Source organism: Ambystoma mexicanum, chromosome 3p (genome assembly GCF_040938575.1).
Source record: "Ambystoma mexicanum isolate Mex_15411 chromosome 3p, UKY_AmexF1_1, whole genome shotgun sequence".
Taxonomy (NCBI): Eukaryota; Metazoa; Chordata; class Amphibia; order Caudata; family Ambystomatidae; genus Ambystoma; species Ambystoma mexicanum.
In genome coordinates, this window is record NC_090925.1 from 353,198,924 (window position 1) to 353,215,698 (window position 16,775).

Genomic DNA, 16,775 nt, shown 5'->3' on the forward strand with positions numbered 1-16,775 from the left:
AGACGCAGAGGCAATGCTGAAAATTGGGATCTCTAAAAGTAGCCGCGACTTCTGGTCCATACTAAAAACGGTCAATGGCCAGAACCCACCTCAGATTGTAAGCAACGTCACTGAACAGCAGTGGAGCTTATATTTCACTGAGCTGTACGCCCTGCCTTCAGCTGGCACTCTGAAGAGTCCAGCTCCACTTCAACAAGGAGACCAGAGTGAGCCTTGGGTGAACATGGCTGTCTTGGAAGACATCGCGAGCACAATCTCACGTTTGAAGAACTCGAGGGCCCCCGGCCCGGACGGCCTTACCAACCTAGATTTGAAGCAGCATCCCCAAGCTTGGACGGGCCTGATCTGTGAGCTGTTCGAGCAATGTCGTAAACAAAAACAAATCCCGAAGACCTGGACAGAGGCGGTCCTTGTGCTGATCTATAAAAAGGGGGTCAGATCGGACCCAAACAACTACAGACCGATTGTCCTACTAGACATTATTGGGAAGATTTTTGCCTCACTGACACTCAACTACTTTAAAGATTGGGCCAAACAAGCGCCACTGCTTGATACTTTCCAGACCGGATTCCAAAAAGGAGCGGGAACAGCGATAAATATCCTAATCTTGAATACCATCAAAGCGAGAGTCAAAGGAGGTGCCCCTGGAGTACACATGGCCATGATTGACCTATCCCAGGCGTTTGATACAGTGGATCTAGCCAAATTATGGGCAAAGCTAGAAAACTGGAAGTGCCCTAAACCAATCTTGGACCCTATCAAGGCCCTCCACTCAAAAACATTGCTGAGAGTGAGGCTGTGTCAGCAGGGAAGCCTATCGGATCCAATCCTTACAGAAAGAGGGGTCAAACAAGGCTGCCCCCTAGCCCCAGCGCTCTTTATCGCCTTTATTGGCGATTTTCAAGAGACTGAAGAATCGGTTCGAGCGTTTCCTCCGAAGCTGGGTGATGTGAAAATGTCTAGACTGTGGTACGCGGACGACTTGATCTTGCTGGATCAAACGGCCATCGGACTCCAAAGGCAGATTGACAATTTATCGACGTATATGGAGGCCAACAACTTAAAGATCAATTCGCAGAAAACAAAAATCATCTCCTTTCATAAAACCTCGAAAGATCACAAGAAAACACACACATGGCACCTGAACAAAACTAAAATTGAGTCCGTGAACGAATTTAAATATCTAGGCGTAATGATCGATAACTCATTGAAAGACAACTCGCTTCTGAATTCGTTATGGGAAAAAACCCGCAGCCTTGCATCACAAACCCGAGCTGTGGACAATAAATTTGGCAAATTTTCATGGACCCCAGCTATTCAGTTTTATAAGTCTAAGGTCATACCAGCTTTAACTTATGGAATGGCGGCAAATCTGTCCCTACCAGCGGAAATTTGGCCTAAGCTGGAAGGATACCTTTGGAAGTCTGTCCTAGCACTCCCAAAATCTGCACCCACGCCAGCCATTCGTCGTGATCTTGGCCTGTCATCATTATCCGCAGTGTTAATCCAGAGTGCGGTCCAATTGTACAGAAAAATTCTGTCTCCAGACTCGTTACCAATTTTCCAGCTTATGAAAATCGAAATCACAAAGGGCTCCAGCAAACCGCTTCTGACCTGGGTAAACAAAATACATGAAAAACTGGAAGAGGTGGCCTGCTCAGCCGAAACACTTCTCAATAACCCTGGGAGGGTAAAGAGGAAACTGGACGATCAAGACTGGATTAACACTGCCGAAAGAGTCCTCCAATACAAATCACTAAAGCATCTACCTCCCACACACAATCGGCTGAGGGAGCCGCTAAAATACTGCGAAACATTTCCGGAGAAGAAGCTAAGGAAGACATTCATGAGAGCACGACTGAATCTATTAAACACAAGGGAAATTCTAGCAGCTCGAGAGGGCGCCTTAGACAATCGATGTCGCCTATGTGGAGATCCCACCCAAAAGGAAACGATCCACCACCTCCTAATGTCATGTACAGCCTTAACAACAAAGATTAACATATCTGGCACCACTTGCATCAAATGAAATCAGTCTTGATGAAGAAACCCGCTGGAACAGGCTAATCGCTGGAGACTCGCCCAGATGGTCTAGGATGACCGCTAAATTCCTGGACGTCGCCCTTAGAAGGGCGAACACCCCGGCCAAATGCGAGCAACTAGTCAGCGCGGAGCAATAGTCCAGGCGAGCTTGATCAAATCCTGACACGACGAAATCAAGTGGTGTCCTAAGGAGAAAGACTGTTTTTGTAAAAACCTAATGGTTAACACAATAATAATAAAAAAAAAAAGTGTTTATATTTGGGTTTGCAGCAATAGGTGATCTGTTTTGGAGGAGGAATGGGTGAGGTGCTTGTCCAGTCCACGGAAATGGGAAGGATAATGGTTTGCTCTTTTGTGGATTTGACCTCATTTGGTCATCAGACAGAAGGGCAAAATTGTGAAGGGATTTGGACTTCTGGGGTCATGGACAGTGTGGGAATTGCGAAGGCCCCATTAAGACCACAACCTTGTCGGGAGTGGTGCAGAGGAGTTTACTGGTCCAATTTGTAACCTCTCTGGCATTGGTGTGCTTCTGTAGTTTAGTTTCTGTAGTGGGGTGATGGACACAGAAATGCGACTGAAATTGTTGTAGCGCTGTTGTCCAAACTGCAGAGACTCAAGTATCAGCCTTTCTTCACAGGGCCATCACCTGTGAACATTTTGAAAGCAAAGAGGGCTACTCCAAAAACACCTACATTGATGACAAAGTTGCGCCACCGCCCAGTCACCTGCAAGAGTACTGCAGAGCTTGAGGCTGAAGAACTGGTGAAGCAGCAACAGTGAGTGGTTGGTTTATACAGACTCCCGTTCAGCTTACAATATTTCCTATATAGTGTTTACTACCATAACATTGTAACACTGAATTATTGGTGTTGCTACTATCTGGGTAGTCTCAAGGTTAGTCTTTTATTATTATAATTATTATTTTTTTAATAAACTTTGGCAAGGTGAGAGTCTGAGTTTACCCTAAAGGCTTTGTTCAGATCTCCTCCACTAATGCTTGCTCATATTTTGTTCAAACTAAATGGAATTCTGGTTTTCCTTGTACTTTTGTTGCACTGTTACTAGATCGGTGTTGATCACTTTGCTTTAAGTTGTTTCTAAAATATTTACTTGGGGTGATTGAATTTTTACAGGCATAATCAATTTTATTTAGTTCCTCAGCAGTGAATTTGTGCAAATGCATGCTGCTCAGGACATTTCTTGTATCGAACAGTAGTGTCACACTATGGCCATATGTCTCCAATTTAGATACAAATTTAAAGCTCAGACATTGGACCGGAGGGTTCTTGATGGAAGCCTGATCCCTCCAAAGAAGCATTCTGTGAAGGAGACAACCAAGGTTGCCTGCTTCAATTTGGAGCTTGAGAAGAGGATCCTGGAGCGAGAGGCAAAGAGAGGGGAGCAAGAAGAGGAAAAGTTCACCTTCCATACCAGACCTTGTCCAGCAAAGATGCTGCAGAGCGTGGTTGTAAGTATCTACCTTGCAGTTTGTATGATCCTTGCAGCGTTTTCTTTTGACCTGGCCTTCTGGACTAACTCAGTTACTTATAGGGAGTTCCAGAGAAGAAATCTCTTGCTTGTACAGTACCAAAGTCGCCAGCTTTTGTTCTGAAGTACAGAGTCCGTGAACTTGCTCATAAGGAAGAGCAGGTGTGAGTTTTTGATTTGCATGCTTCCATTTGCACTTAATAGTGGCTGCTATTCCGCACTGGTGTGCTGACCAAGGACTTTTTTTTTGTCTCCTAAAAGGAGAAAACCCCACCGATGAGGGCAATTCCCATGCCGCACTATGGTGTACCATTTAAACCCAAGAATCCGGAACAGCATCAGGTTCCATTCTCCTTTGACTCCAGAGATAAAGAACGTTTTGCACAGAAGGAGAAGAAACTGGAAGAACTGAGGAGAGAAGAGGTGAGACACAATTGTGCCTTTGGCACCCCACTAAGCTTAAGAGGTTGATTTTACAGGGTCCGAGTAGACCTCATTCAGCTGACTCATCAACCCAGTGTATGATTTGTACATAAAAGGGATTTGTTAGATATTTGGAATCGAAATATTCACTTTGTTTTCAGGCTCCGACATTTAAGGCTATGCTGCTGCCACCATACTTTGGCCATGTTGCACTTCCGAAAAAAAAGGTGAAGGCTCTAACCCGTCCAGAACCATTTAATCTCCAAATGGAGGAGAGGGCAGCGAAGAAAACCCAACATTCCAAGCAAAAGGTTTGCCTTTCTTTTTGGTGCATCCAATCTGTATCTGAAGTCTTTCTATTCGCTCCTTTGTGGTGGGGGCTTGGGTTATTTACCTAGGTTGCCAGTCCTCCCTTCAGTTTCAGTATATGGACTGCACCGGTAGGACGCAGGTAGGGGAGGAATCCTCCCATTGCCTTTTTGTTCGCAGCTGGAGGAGGATCTGAGGCAGCAGAAAGAAGCAACCTGCTTCAAAGCTCGCCCCAATGTTGTAATCCACCAGGAACCCTTTGTGCCAACGAGAGACCACAGAATGTTGACTGGTGAGTCCTCTCACCACTTTATATCATAAATGGGGCTAGGAGGGAGGAGAGCATTTCAAATCTTCTTTTGAAGGCGGCCCATTGGAAGATGGCTCTTGCACCATTTGCCATTGTGCCTCCTTTATGCGTGCTGTATGTGGTATTTATATTTTTTAGTTGAAGTGTGCACACTATGTTCGCTGAACTCTTCCCTTAGCATAGACCTGCGGGGACTTGATTTACACCTTGAATTGTACACCAATGGTTTAATGGCATGGTTCCCACATGACCGGGCGCAAAGCATTATACTGTGAGGGATGTGCTGTTTTGTTCTGTTGGCATCAATAGTTTCTTCTGTCTCCAAACAACTTAGAGCCTTTCTGGTTCCCTAGTTCAGGAAAGTTTTGAGTTGGCCACTGAGAAGCGTGCCAAAGAGAGGCAGGAGTTTGAGAAGCAAATTGCAATAAAAGAAGCCAAGAAGATGATGATGGGGGAGGAGAAACGTAGTAGAAAAGAAGAGCAAGAGAAGGAAGAACTGGCGCAAAGGAGACTTCAGCTGGTAAGGCTACACAAAACTTGCAAAATAACCTGTGCCTGAATTGTTTTACTGACTTGTACTATGAACCTCCAAAGCACTCAACTGTTAGTTGGCAACATGATTGTACAGTGACCTTTGGTGGAAGCAAGTTAATAAACTTGTCTCAATTCCGTGTTTGTAAAATTCATGGTTTCAAGAAATCCAAATACGGTGCAGATGTCTTTCTGGGTTATAGCTGGTGTCAGAGTACTTTCACATACCCATCCCATCTCCCTATATGAATATATTTCCCACAGTAGGGGAGGGATTGGGAAACCTGGGCAAAGACAGAATCTGGCAAGGTTCTGCCTGCTAGCTTCTGAAATTGTGACCTCTGAAACCAGACCAATGCAGAATTAAAGTTTTTTGCAAGGCAAATTCTCTGCACTAGCTGTATATGCAGTGATGGGGTTTGCATCACCACACCTTCATGCAAAATATCTACCTCACTGCAAAGCTGTTCAGAGCACCCTTTACTGTTGGCTGAACATTTTTGGCACTTAAGTCTGGTTCCATTACTAACCTGTGTTGGGGGGTATGTTGCAGTGATAGGGTGCTATGAACAATACTATTGGGACTACACCCGTAGCTAAGGGTGGTAGTGGCAAGGTATTGGATAATGGCATTAAGGTAAGTGTTACAACTGGACCTAGAATGCAGGGAGGGTAAACCGAAGCCACTAAATACAGGTGCCGTGTTATGCATATTACACTCAGTTGTACCCTTGAGAATGATCACTGACATTAAGATTGTTGACCAAATAGAAGTAGCAAATTAATATATTTCGAATGTCTGGTTCACATCAGAAATCATCTTAGGGTATGTGATGACATATGAAGTCCTATTGAGATTGGGTTACTCATGTAAAGAGGTGTTAAGACCAACAATAAAGCTACGTCAGCTAGAACAGCTGAAAGTTTGCCCCCAAGCCAGCGTCCCTCGGCCGATAATAGCTGGTGCTTGCATGGTAGGGGGAATGATCAAAGTAGTACTAGCACATCTGGTAGCGAGCAAGCACAAGTGGCAACACTAAACAGAATATCATCGGTAAACCTAAGTAGAGAAAATGGGGCCGGTAAAGAAGATTTAGCTAATATGGAGTATTGGGGGTGGTTACCCATAGCTTTTAAGTCTCAGTTTAACTCTGAGTATCAATGATGTCCACCTCCTGTATACATGGAATACCAGGGGGCATGCTTACTTATTTGACACAGAAGGTTTGGTTACCGTTTTAGATAAGTTATTATTTGTAGTACTTCAGGAAACTTGGTGCATGGATAACATTCAATTTGATGGGCAGTGCACTGTTCAGCAAATAGCAGGGAAAGGGACCCAAAGGGAGATTAATGATATCTGTAAGATCTCCCTGGGTAGCAACTATGATAGGTAACTCCACCCCCTACATACTCGCTGCCAGGGTATCCCACAATCGGAGATATTACTAGTAAATAAATGCGATCCACCAGGGATGAAGGCCACCAAAGAAAACATCAAAATAATAGACCACATTCATACACAGTATGGAAAAAATACCCGGTATGGATTGTAGGCGACCTAAACGCCAAAATTGGCATAATAGACAGCACACATGCTACCCTTAAGTAGAAGTCATTCGTCACTACCCAAGGGACAACTAACAAACAAGGGAAAGCCTGGGGTCATTTGATGTTGAAGCATGGTCTCTATGCTGAGTTGGTGTACCAAGAGTGATACCCGGGTTGACAGACGATCTGCTTCTACCATCGATTAACACTAGTGGTCATGCTCATATATTGGACATGGGTATTGTGTGTCGCGACGAGAGTGACCACTTACCTCTGTGCTCTTTTGAATCTTCCAACTAACTAATGAGTTAGTAGCCCGAGTATTGCAGAGGTTTATCACTGAAAGTTACTTGGAGAATAATGGGAGTGATCATGGGATTATAGCAAAATTTGGTGAAATGGTGGGAGTGATTAGTGAATTTGTCCAAGAGAAACGGACATACAAGTCTCAACAAGAAAAATCCAATAGAGTGGAACACTGTAGAACTGGCAATGACAAAAGCATCAGTAAAGCAAAGAATATAATGCAAAACGAGATTGCGGAAGCAACATGTTATGTCAGCATTGGACTGTCTCCGATGCTCATATTCCAACAGGTAAAATATGTCAAAAATGCCTATAGACGTTGGCTTCTAGCGCATCTGTGTAGCTGCAAAGTTGAGCATTGGAAAAACGTGCTCTCCTAGCCCAGTCTCGTAATTCCACTGGTATATGGCAAACGGTCCGTAGTGCTAGGAAAAAAGATCTACCCGCAAACTGCATTACAGAAAAGGTATGGACAGCTCACATAAAATTGACAGTAGTACGCAAAGAACCCAATGATGAAATATGTCCACTACCAATGCATGGCAATGTACGTCCCCAGTCACCAAGATTATCGATAACCACCTTAACTCTGGCCGCAGGCCCAGATGGGATGTGCAATAGCTTATTTAAACTGGCCCACGGACTGTGGGGTACCGCCCTGCTTAGGGTATTTACAGAGAGATCTTGCTTGGTGTGATACCCAACTTCTGGAATGTTAGCCACTGTCCTACGGTTTATAAGAAGGGCACCTGGGACAATTCTGGTAATTTTAGAATGCTAGCTATTTTAGATATCCCTCCAAAATGTTTGCAAATTTCCTGTTATTAGAGCTGAATGAGTGGATTAGTACCATCAATATATTCCCATTAAACCAAATTGGGTTCAGGCAAAGGTCAAGCACCACACATAATCTGGTTCTATTAACCTCAGCGATTGAGTACGCCTGGAAAAGGGGAGCGTCGAGCGTCTACTGTGCCTTCATAGACTTCACAGCAGCGTTCGACTCAGGACTTTGGAATCGCCTGTGGAAGAAACTAAGCAAATGGAGCATCCCGCCAGGTCTGCTAAAAAATGATAATGCTCATATATTCCAACACGGCAGTACGAATTAGATTAGATGCAAAGGGAAAATTGTCTGGCCTGATCCCCACCAGCTGCGGTGTTAAACAGGGCTGTATGGTTGCAGACACTCTTTTTAATCTATATCTAGAAAGAGGGCATTTGTGATACCAGCGACTCTGTCCCGTTAAAGTAGGTCGTTGGTAGGCTGGCTGGCATATGCTGATGACTTGATACTCTTGGACTATACACTGGCAGAGCTGGAAAAGTTACTGAACGTATTGGCGGAGTACTCTAAGCGCAATGGGCTCACGAAAAATATATTGCAAAAGCAAAGTTATGACTTTTCTAGTAAAAAAGCGAACCAAACCAGTTTGGTTTGGTACGTGAATAATGAAAACATGTAATATGTGCGTTGTTACAACTGTTTAGGTGTAATAAAAAGATAAATTAAGATGGAAGAGACAATGGGTATCAATTAGTGGAAAATGTAAAATATCAGGCAATGCAATCAGTGCATTTGTTGGAAGTAACAATGGCTATTCAGAATACACTGTGTTAATGTTGTACACAGCTAAAATTCGAGCCATGCTCATGTATGCAATTGAAATCGAAATCTGGGTTCATAAATATGTAACCAAAATGAAGAAACTTGAAGCCATGTTGCTTCACAAGTTATTGCAGCTATCAAATTGAATACCTGCTGAATATTTTTATCTTGAGTTTGAGGTGAAGAGTATGGAGTACGAATTTACCAGAAGACTTGTTATGTGCTATGTGAATCTAACCACTCTAGCAAATGACACTATCGTTGTTCCTTAAAGGGAGGTATTTGAACACATTGAGAACAGTAAAGAAATGGGAACACTGGGTAAATTCAAATCTATGTACTTAAAATGGGTTGTTGTTCACAACCCTGAATATCACCCCGACCAACATAAAGGTTGGCTAAAGAGGAAGTTGGCTGTTTGGACAAGAGTGCGCAATTATAGAATTAGCAACGAAAACGCACAGTGGACCCTGCTGCCAATATAGGCTTGAACGAGTAACGAAGCCCAAATATATTATGGCTTTCCCTAGTCCCAAATGTGAAGTAATGAGAGAAATGTTTTATAAATTTGTTTCTCCAGTATTTGATCTTTCATGGATTCACATGCTGTAAATATTCCCCGCCGTCAGGCTGGAAACCTCGGTCACTTTAACCTAGCGTTTTCCTATGGAAACCTTCGACACTTTAGTGTCCTATCAACGTCCTTTTTCGGTGCTTTAGTCCCCACCAATAGGACTTGGGGTATAAATGGGGTATAAATAGCCCCACTCCGCGGCTTCCCTTCAGATTTCGACCGTCTCCAAACTGTTGGATCACCTTGTGTTTGTTATGTTTGTGCACGTGCGTGTGCTGTTTATGTATAGAGATGGCTCTGGGGCTCCGAAAGTCTCTTTTCCGGCCCTCTGCAACTTGTGGGTTGAAGGTGTATGAGGGTGACGGGCATATGGATTGCCTCTACTGCCTTTACTCCCATCACTCGGCAGACCCTTGCAAGATCTTTCGAGGCTTCTTGCAAAAGGCTCTTAAGGACCTTAATTGGCAGCTGGTCTGTTGGCTTAATGAGGGCACATACCTGGCCTCGGAGGTTGGGTCGGTCCGGAGCCTGTCCTCCGAGCGGCCTGTGCAGTCTGTGGAACATCGTCGGGTGGCGTCGGCCGAGCCTCCACCTAAGAAACCTCATCCAGCACCAGCGTCTAACGTGGGGAAGAGCAGTTGGTCGTCTTCCAGTAAGCAGCTGTCAAAGGGTGCTTCTTCGTCCAAGCATGGTTGGTCGGACCATTCCCGAGGTAGGCCTGAGAAGTCGACGGCGCAGGAGAAGGCTTGGCCAAGAAGGTCTCGTCGTCTAAGCGCTAGTCTTGAGGGGACCATCACAGCTCATCCTCTAGCAGGGACTCCTCTAAACACCGGTCCAGCGCTGTCAAGCAGGCCGGGTCTCTGAAATCTACACCGCAGGTGGTGGTTCCAACAACTACCTAGTCAATGGTGGCCCATCGCCGACGGTTGCTCTTCAATCTACGGTTCCGTCGTCTGCTACCACAGTGTTTGATAAATGACCGATGCTTTTCTCGTCCACAAGGATGGACACAGAGGGGGATTGTTGCCGATGAGTGGGGCATGGCAGTCTTCTGCCTTTGACTCTCTTCTGCCTGACACCATTCTACATCAGTAGATGGCAGTTTTTTCGGTGTCCTCTGAGGTGGACGACAACCGGTAGCCTGTGTTGGGGCCGTCTGCTTTGGGACCGCAAAGTATTGGGCCTTCGACGTCAGGAGTGGGAGCTGGTCCTGCTAGTTACAACTGGTGAACCCGCAGTCTGTCACACCATGTTCTGATCTCTTTCAGTTTTAACTCATCTGTCTCAGTGAGTTGGGCATCGCCTCAAACTGCTTTATTTACTCTTCTTTGGTCTCTAATTCCTGCTTTAGCTGTCTTCGAACACCCCCCCCCCCCCACCCCTCCCGGCTCCCGCATTACCTCTTCCCTTGTCACCACTTTCATTGTGTTCCATAGCGTGGCCGTTTTGTCTACGCTGCCTTTATTTATTTGCACAAATTCCTCTTGCTTGTCCCCAATCTCGCCCTTTAATGCTAAGTCTGTGAGTGCCATAGCTGGCATTCGCCACAGCGGTATGGGGGGGGTCTGGGTCCCTTGGTTTTCCATTATATGGTTAGGGGGGAGTGGTCTGACATTATTCTGCCCAGGTATTGCACATTTTCTACCTGTCTCATTTGGTTTCTGTCTACAAATGGGTAATCTATCCTGGTGTGTAAGTTGTGGGGGGAAGAGTAGTGCGAGTAAACTCTGTGGGATGCAGTGCCCTCCATGCGTCTACCAGATGGAAGTGGTTGACCATTGTATTTAGCGCCTCTGAGGATGTGTTTGCCCTTTGTTGCAGTGAGTCTGATCTGTCCAGGGCTGCATTCATAACACAGTCCCTACCCCATATGAAAAGGCCTTCTCTATGGTGTCATTTTGGCGCATATTTGTTTGAGATGTGCTGGTATGCCATGGTTAGGGAAATAGGAGTTCACTGTGCATACCTTAGTTCATTTGATGATTCCTAGATCGCCAGGTACCTGTCATCCTTGTCACCTTTGTATCCCAGCAGTTGCAATGGAGTCTCTGGGCTCACCCACGTGAATACTCCTCTTGCGTATTTAGAGTAGGGCGCTCCTTGCCCCTGTCCACCCCAGTGTTCTTTCAGTTTAATTGTCTTCTGCCGTTAGGTGTGTTTCTTGGAGCAGGGCCATCAAGATTTTTTTCCGTTGCAAGTAGGATTTGATTCGGTTTTCTCATTTAGGAGCCCATTCCCCTCACATTCCAAGTCATTATTCTAAGTTGTGTGGTCAGTCTTGACTTATCGGCCCCTTTTCCCCCATCCTCCCCTTCCCTTCTGCGTATGGTTTGCTTTTCCAGGATGCTTCCTCTAATCCTCGGCCAGGCCCCTGCATGGTTCCATTGTCATGAGTTCTTCCGGCCCTTTTCCCACCTCTTGTTTGCGGCAAACGGACAGTATAACAGTAACAGGTAACGTGTACCGAACTGGTGCACCTAGAAGCTGCGTAGGACTCATAGCGCTCGGGTGCCCTCGCGCTTTCTAGTTCCATTCAGGGTTTCGGGCGTGAGTGGTTTCGTGCTGGCAACAGGCCCGCACTGGTCAGTCCGTGGGTTAGGGCTGTGTGCTCGGTTGGGCTCGTCCTGCGGCCATCTTGCTTTGTTTTGGTGCTTCGGTGATCTTATCGTTTCTTTGTGCTGTTCCTTATGCTCGTGGGCTTTTCTTTGTCATCCGCCAGGTTATTGTGCTCCAGCCACATGGTGGCCGCCGCCGCTGTTTCTAAGAATATAGCGCGCCCTTTGTTTATCACCTTTAGCCTGGATGGGTACGGTAGCATGTATTTCAGGTTGATTTGTCTGAGCCTGGCCTTGATTGGAATGAAGGAGTTCCTCGCCTTGCCAGGGTGTAGTCGGGGTATATGGTAATTTTGGAGTTGTCTCTCTATTGTTCCCCCTTCCCTGGAGTATTTGAGGATGGTCTCCCTGTTTTGAAAATTGAGGATCTTTGCAATTATTGGTTGTGGGTAAGATCCTGGTGGTGGTCTTTTCTGGAGAGGTCTGTGGGCCCTCCCAACTGCAAAGCCCTGTTGGGTGACTTACTCCAATTTCTTGCTGCAGTAGGGTTTCAACATAGCTCGTCTGGTTTGGGCCTTCTGCTCCTTCAGGTACCCCCAGTATCCTTATGTTACTTTGCCTTGCGCACCCTTCCGTGTCCTCAGATCGTGCTTCCAGTGCGGCCACTTTCTTTTCTAGTTCTAGAACTCTGATCCTGAGTTTCGCTGCATTTTATGTCGTTTCTTGGAGTGCCGTTTCAGCGTTGGTCACTCTCTCGGCCAGGTTTTGTGCGTCCTGTCTCATTAGCAGCATGTCCGTCTTTACCTCTTCTATTTTAGTGTCAATTAAAGTTTTCAGTGCAGCTATGGCTTCCAGTACTTGGCTGTCTTTATTAGTTTCTTCCAATGTTTTCTGGGGTTCGTTTACAGGGTCCCCAGTTTGCGACACATGGTGTGATTTGGTGGCAGCAAACAAGTCCATTTTGTTGCCTTCCCTTTGTTTCTGGAGGATGACATTATGGCAATGTGTAGCAGTGATGTTGCTGCTCTGGTGCGTGCAGTGATCTAGGGTCTCCCCTTCTCCTTTTTGTTTGTTTTTTTCACTTTCCCCCCTTTCTCAGAGCAGAGTTTGTCTAAATTAGAGGCCAGTGTCGTTCCTACTGCTCCTAGCTTGCTCGTGGGTCAGTTGGCACGGTCTCTTGGTGTCTGCTTTCTGCACTGCAGTTTGACTTGTAGTCCGTTTGCTCAGGGCTGGGGGGTTGAGCTGTGTCCTTTGTTTGTTGTATTTTATTTATTAGGTTTACATAGCGCTTTACGCCAAAGCGCTGCACATTTTAACAGGGTACATTTAACGATAACAAATTAACAGTAACAGTAGAAGCAAATTACAATTATGAATTTTGAATCAGACCAACAAAACATTTAAGTAGAGCAATTGGAGAGAGGGGAGAATAGTGGAGTAGAACTGGGAGGGAAGGATGGGTAGGCGGAGAACGGGAATGGGAGGGGTGAAGGGGGTGTGGAAGGGGAAGTGGAGGGAGGTGATTAAGGGGAAGAGGGAAAGGGTTTATGGCTCTGGCTTTCCACTTGAGGCAGCGTGTTATGTAGCTTGGTCTACTGTTTCAGGGCGCTAAGCTGCGTTTCCTGTGTGCTTAGAGCCTATGTGGATTATTTGGATCTTTGTTCACTTTCCCAGGCTCATTTGGGTCTTTTTGTACAAAGTTTTTGGACCCAGTGTTATGACCCATGTCTTCTGGCGCAGTGTTTCTGGGTTGCTTATACTGGTGTCCTCAGCTGCTGTGCGTGTTTACATGCTCCTCGCGTTGTGGGCCTCCATTGATTATGTATGGGATGGGGGTCGTTGCTGCTATGGTTCCTTGCTGGCTCTTGCCCTGGCTTTGCTGGGCTTTCTGGTTCCGGTCAGTTTGCCATCAGGTGCGCCCCTTAACACTGTGTGGTTCTGTGCCCCGGGTTGAGGGCCCTTCTTCCAGTGAGCTTCAGTTGTCTGTGTCCGTATCTTGTGGCCTCACCTTGTTCTCTTAGGCGTGTTCTGCTTGTGCGGTGCTCCCTTCCACTCCTTTCCGTTGATTCTCGCGTCTGGCGAACTCGCTCCTCCTTGCTCTACAACGATTCGCTCTTCTGCTCTGGGGGATCTGCTCCGCTGACTGCAGGAGTCCTGGGCGAGCTGTCTTCCTTGTTCTGCCTGTCGTCGTACCCAGGCATACCTCGTTGCGCTTCTGTTCGGCTCCGACTTCAGGTCCGCACTCGCTGCTTGCTCGTACTGACTTCAGGTGGTCCGCCTGCCGGATTCAGTGCCTCAGCTATCGTTGGTTACTTCTGGCAATCTCGCTCTTCCTGCCGGCTACCTTCTATTGGATGTCACAACCGGGGTGTCGGATTATTTCAGGCGGCAGATTACTCGGGGAGGACGTTGGGTCTCACCGCCCTTCCTCCTCCTCAGCCGCAACTTCTTAAGGCAGCGCCTGCCATTTTGGGCGATTCCAGGGGGGGACCCGTTTGGAAGGGCACAGACTTCTTCCGCCAGTCTGATTTTCACAGTTTTTAGTTGCGCCTTGTTGGGAATCGCTTCAACTTCCCTGGGATGCCTTTATTATTCATCTGTGTTGCCTGCTAGTCACCGTCGCAGGATCATGTTGTAGAATCTCGGCAGGAGCTCCGCTCTGTTGCCTCCTCACTCCATGAGCACCAGGCCACATCCCCCATCGGGCCTTCTATTAGCAACTCGACTTGGATCAGGAATCAAGATCATCAAAAACTTAAGAGGCATATGGAATCCTAGCCGTCCTAACTGCATGGAGCCACCAAGACCCAAGCTTCAGAGTTTGTTCCACGTCTCAGCTCGCAATTATAAACTTCTATTGGAATTCTCAAAGAACATCTATTACAAACCTTTGTTATCAAGCAGCAGATGTCATTGACAACATTTTGCGTGGACCAGAAAATGACACATATAATCATATGTGGTGACTTGAACGCAAGGTGCTCACCTGTCGGGAGCAAGTCCAACATCTTGTGCAACCAAAACTCAGCTAAAGAAAGAGGAAATGCATGGCTGTCTTTAATGAAATCTCATAACTTCCACAATGTGGCCTGGCTGAAATCCTGGGAGCATATCATCCCGACATGGGAACGTGAAAATTCCAGAGCAACTCTAGACTATTTCTTTGTATCCCACAGCCTTTTGGCATTTATAGAATCTTTTCAAGTCACGTGAACTAAAGTGACCATAACCTCCTCTCTGTCATGGACATCGGTCCGTCCACGGGGGAAAATGTATACTCCATCTATGGTGGCAAACCATCAACAGACCAGGCTATGACTGACCGCTGCCAACATCAAAAACATCACGGATAAATAAAAGACCTACTAAATAACTCTGAAACGGAAAAAAAGGAACGACCTGACTACACTCCCTTCCTGCTAAAATACAAGGTGGAGCCGAAAGGAGGGAAAACAAATGCCATTAAGACCAGCCATGAGTACGACAAAACTCTAGTCGAAAAAAGACGTGTGAGACAATTGAAAAGATCAGCCATTACTCACAATACAGAATTGGCATGGCTAAAACTGCAAACAGAAGGTAAGAGCTACAAATCATGGCTAAAAAAGCGCAGATACACCATGTATCAAAATGACGCAGAGGTCATGCTCAGGACTCTGAGCACAGAAAAATCTAGGGACTTCTGGTCCCTCATCAAAAAATCTGATGGGTCACTAGACAATCGGTTTACCAACTCAGTTTCAGAAGACGAGTGGTTCAAATTTTTGAAAATCTGTTCGTAGCCCCGTCTACCCAACATGCAACTTCCTTTGATCAACCTATCGTCCCAAGATGACATAAGAGGTGCGATCAGAAAACTGAAAACTTTAAGAGCGCCGGGCCCTGATGGCCTAACTAACATTGACCTCAAACAAAACCTGGAGGAATGGACAACCTTCATCAGTATTTTATTTTCCCACTGCAGATTAACAAGATCAATCCCGACTTTGTGGACTCATTCAATGGTGGCGCCTTTATTCAAGCGAGGCAACAGAGAAGAGCCAGCCAAATATCGCCCGATCGCGTTATTAGATATCATCAGAAATTTTTTCACCACCCTGCTACTCAAACATTTTAAGTCATGGGCCAGAACATCACTGGCCAACGGCCCGTTTCAAATCCGTTTTCTAAAAAACAGACTAACAGCAGTAAACATCTTACTACTGAACTTAATAAAAGCAAAAGTAAAGCAAGGTGGACTAACAGTTTTTCTGGCCTTTGTAGACCTTTCACAGGCTTTTGACAAGGTGGACAGAAGTTTTCTCTGGACCAAACTCAAAAGATGGAAGTGCCCGAGTAAAATATTAGACCCTGTTTTGGTCTTACACACACACACACCAAACTGTGAGTTTGACTAAATCGCCAGGGGCTACGTTCAAAAGAAATTTTATCTGAGTGCGGGATAAAACCGGGTTGCCCCCTTGCACCAGCACTTTTCGTCACTTTCTTGGCAGACTACAAGGACACAATCGGCCGTCGGGTCCTTTCCGCCTAAACTAGGCAATGTCAGTGTGTCACGCATCTTATATGCAGACGACTTGATCCTGGTAGATCAGACCCAAATCGGGCTCCAGCGGCAACTCATTAACCTTCCACACTATATGAAAATGAACAACTTGGAAATCAATAAATCAAAGATGAAGGTGATGATTCTCGAAAAACAAACGCAATCGAAAATTGCACCTGGATAACGTCCATATTGAAGTGGTGTCTTACTTTAAATACCTGGGAGTGATAATTGATGGCTCAGCGACAGAGCAAAAAATGCAACAGACCCCATGCGAAAAAACAAGATGCCTCTCGGCGCAAATGAGGGCAATTGACAAGAAATATGGTAAATTCTCACTAATACCAGTCATCCAATTCTATAAGGGTAAAGTGGTGCCGACCCTAATTTATGGAATGGGAGCAACACTCAACATGCCTGCAAAAATCTGGCCCAAGCTTGAATGGCATCTATGGCAATCGGTGCTTGGCATGCCTAACTTGACTTCAATAGCGACGATCAGGCGTGACTTGGGTCTGTTGTCGTTG

General features: G+C 45.9%; 1 protein-coding gene across 3 annotated transcripts in view; it reads left to right on the top strand.

The window, feature by feature from the left end:
- Positions 1-16,775, top strand: part of LOC138580441 (targeting protein for Xklp2-B-like) — a 364,493-nt gene that overhangs the window by 233,516 nt on the left and 114,202 nt on the right. Inside the window, exons 10-15 of one of the 3 annotated variants that reach the window (XR_011304260.1) lie at positions 2,684-2,822; positions 3,295-3,514; positions 3,598-3,696; positions 3,796-3,957; positions 4,119-4,268; positions 4,930-5,096. Coding sequence is in view for 2 of the 3 variants with exons in the window: in XM_069650992.1 (XP_069507093.1) it covers positions 2,684-2,822; positions 3,295-3,514; positions 3,598-3,696; positions 3,796-3,957; positions 4,119-4,268; positions 4,911-5,096 (956 nt within the window). In the remaining variant the exon portion in view is untranslated. Of the gene's footprint in view, positions 1-2,683; positions 2,823-3,294; positions 3,515-3,597; positions 3,697-3,795; positions 3,958-4,118; positions 4,269-4,910; positions 5,097-16,775 lie in introns of all 3 variants that reach the window. The other 2 variants (XM_069650992.1, XM_069650993.1) reach the window with 2 other exon arrangements.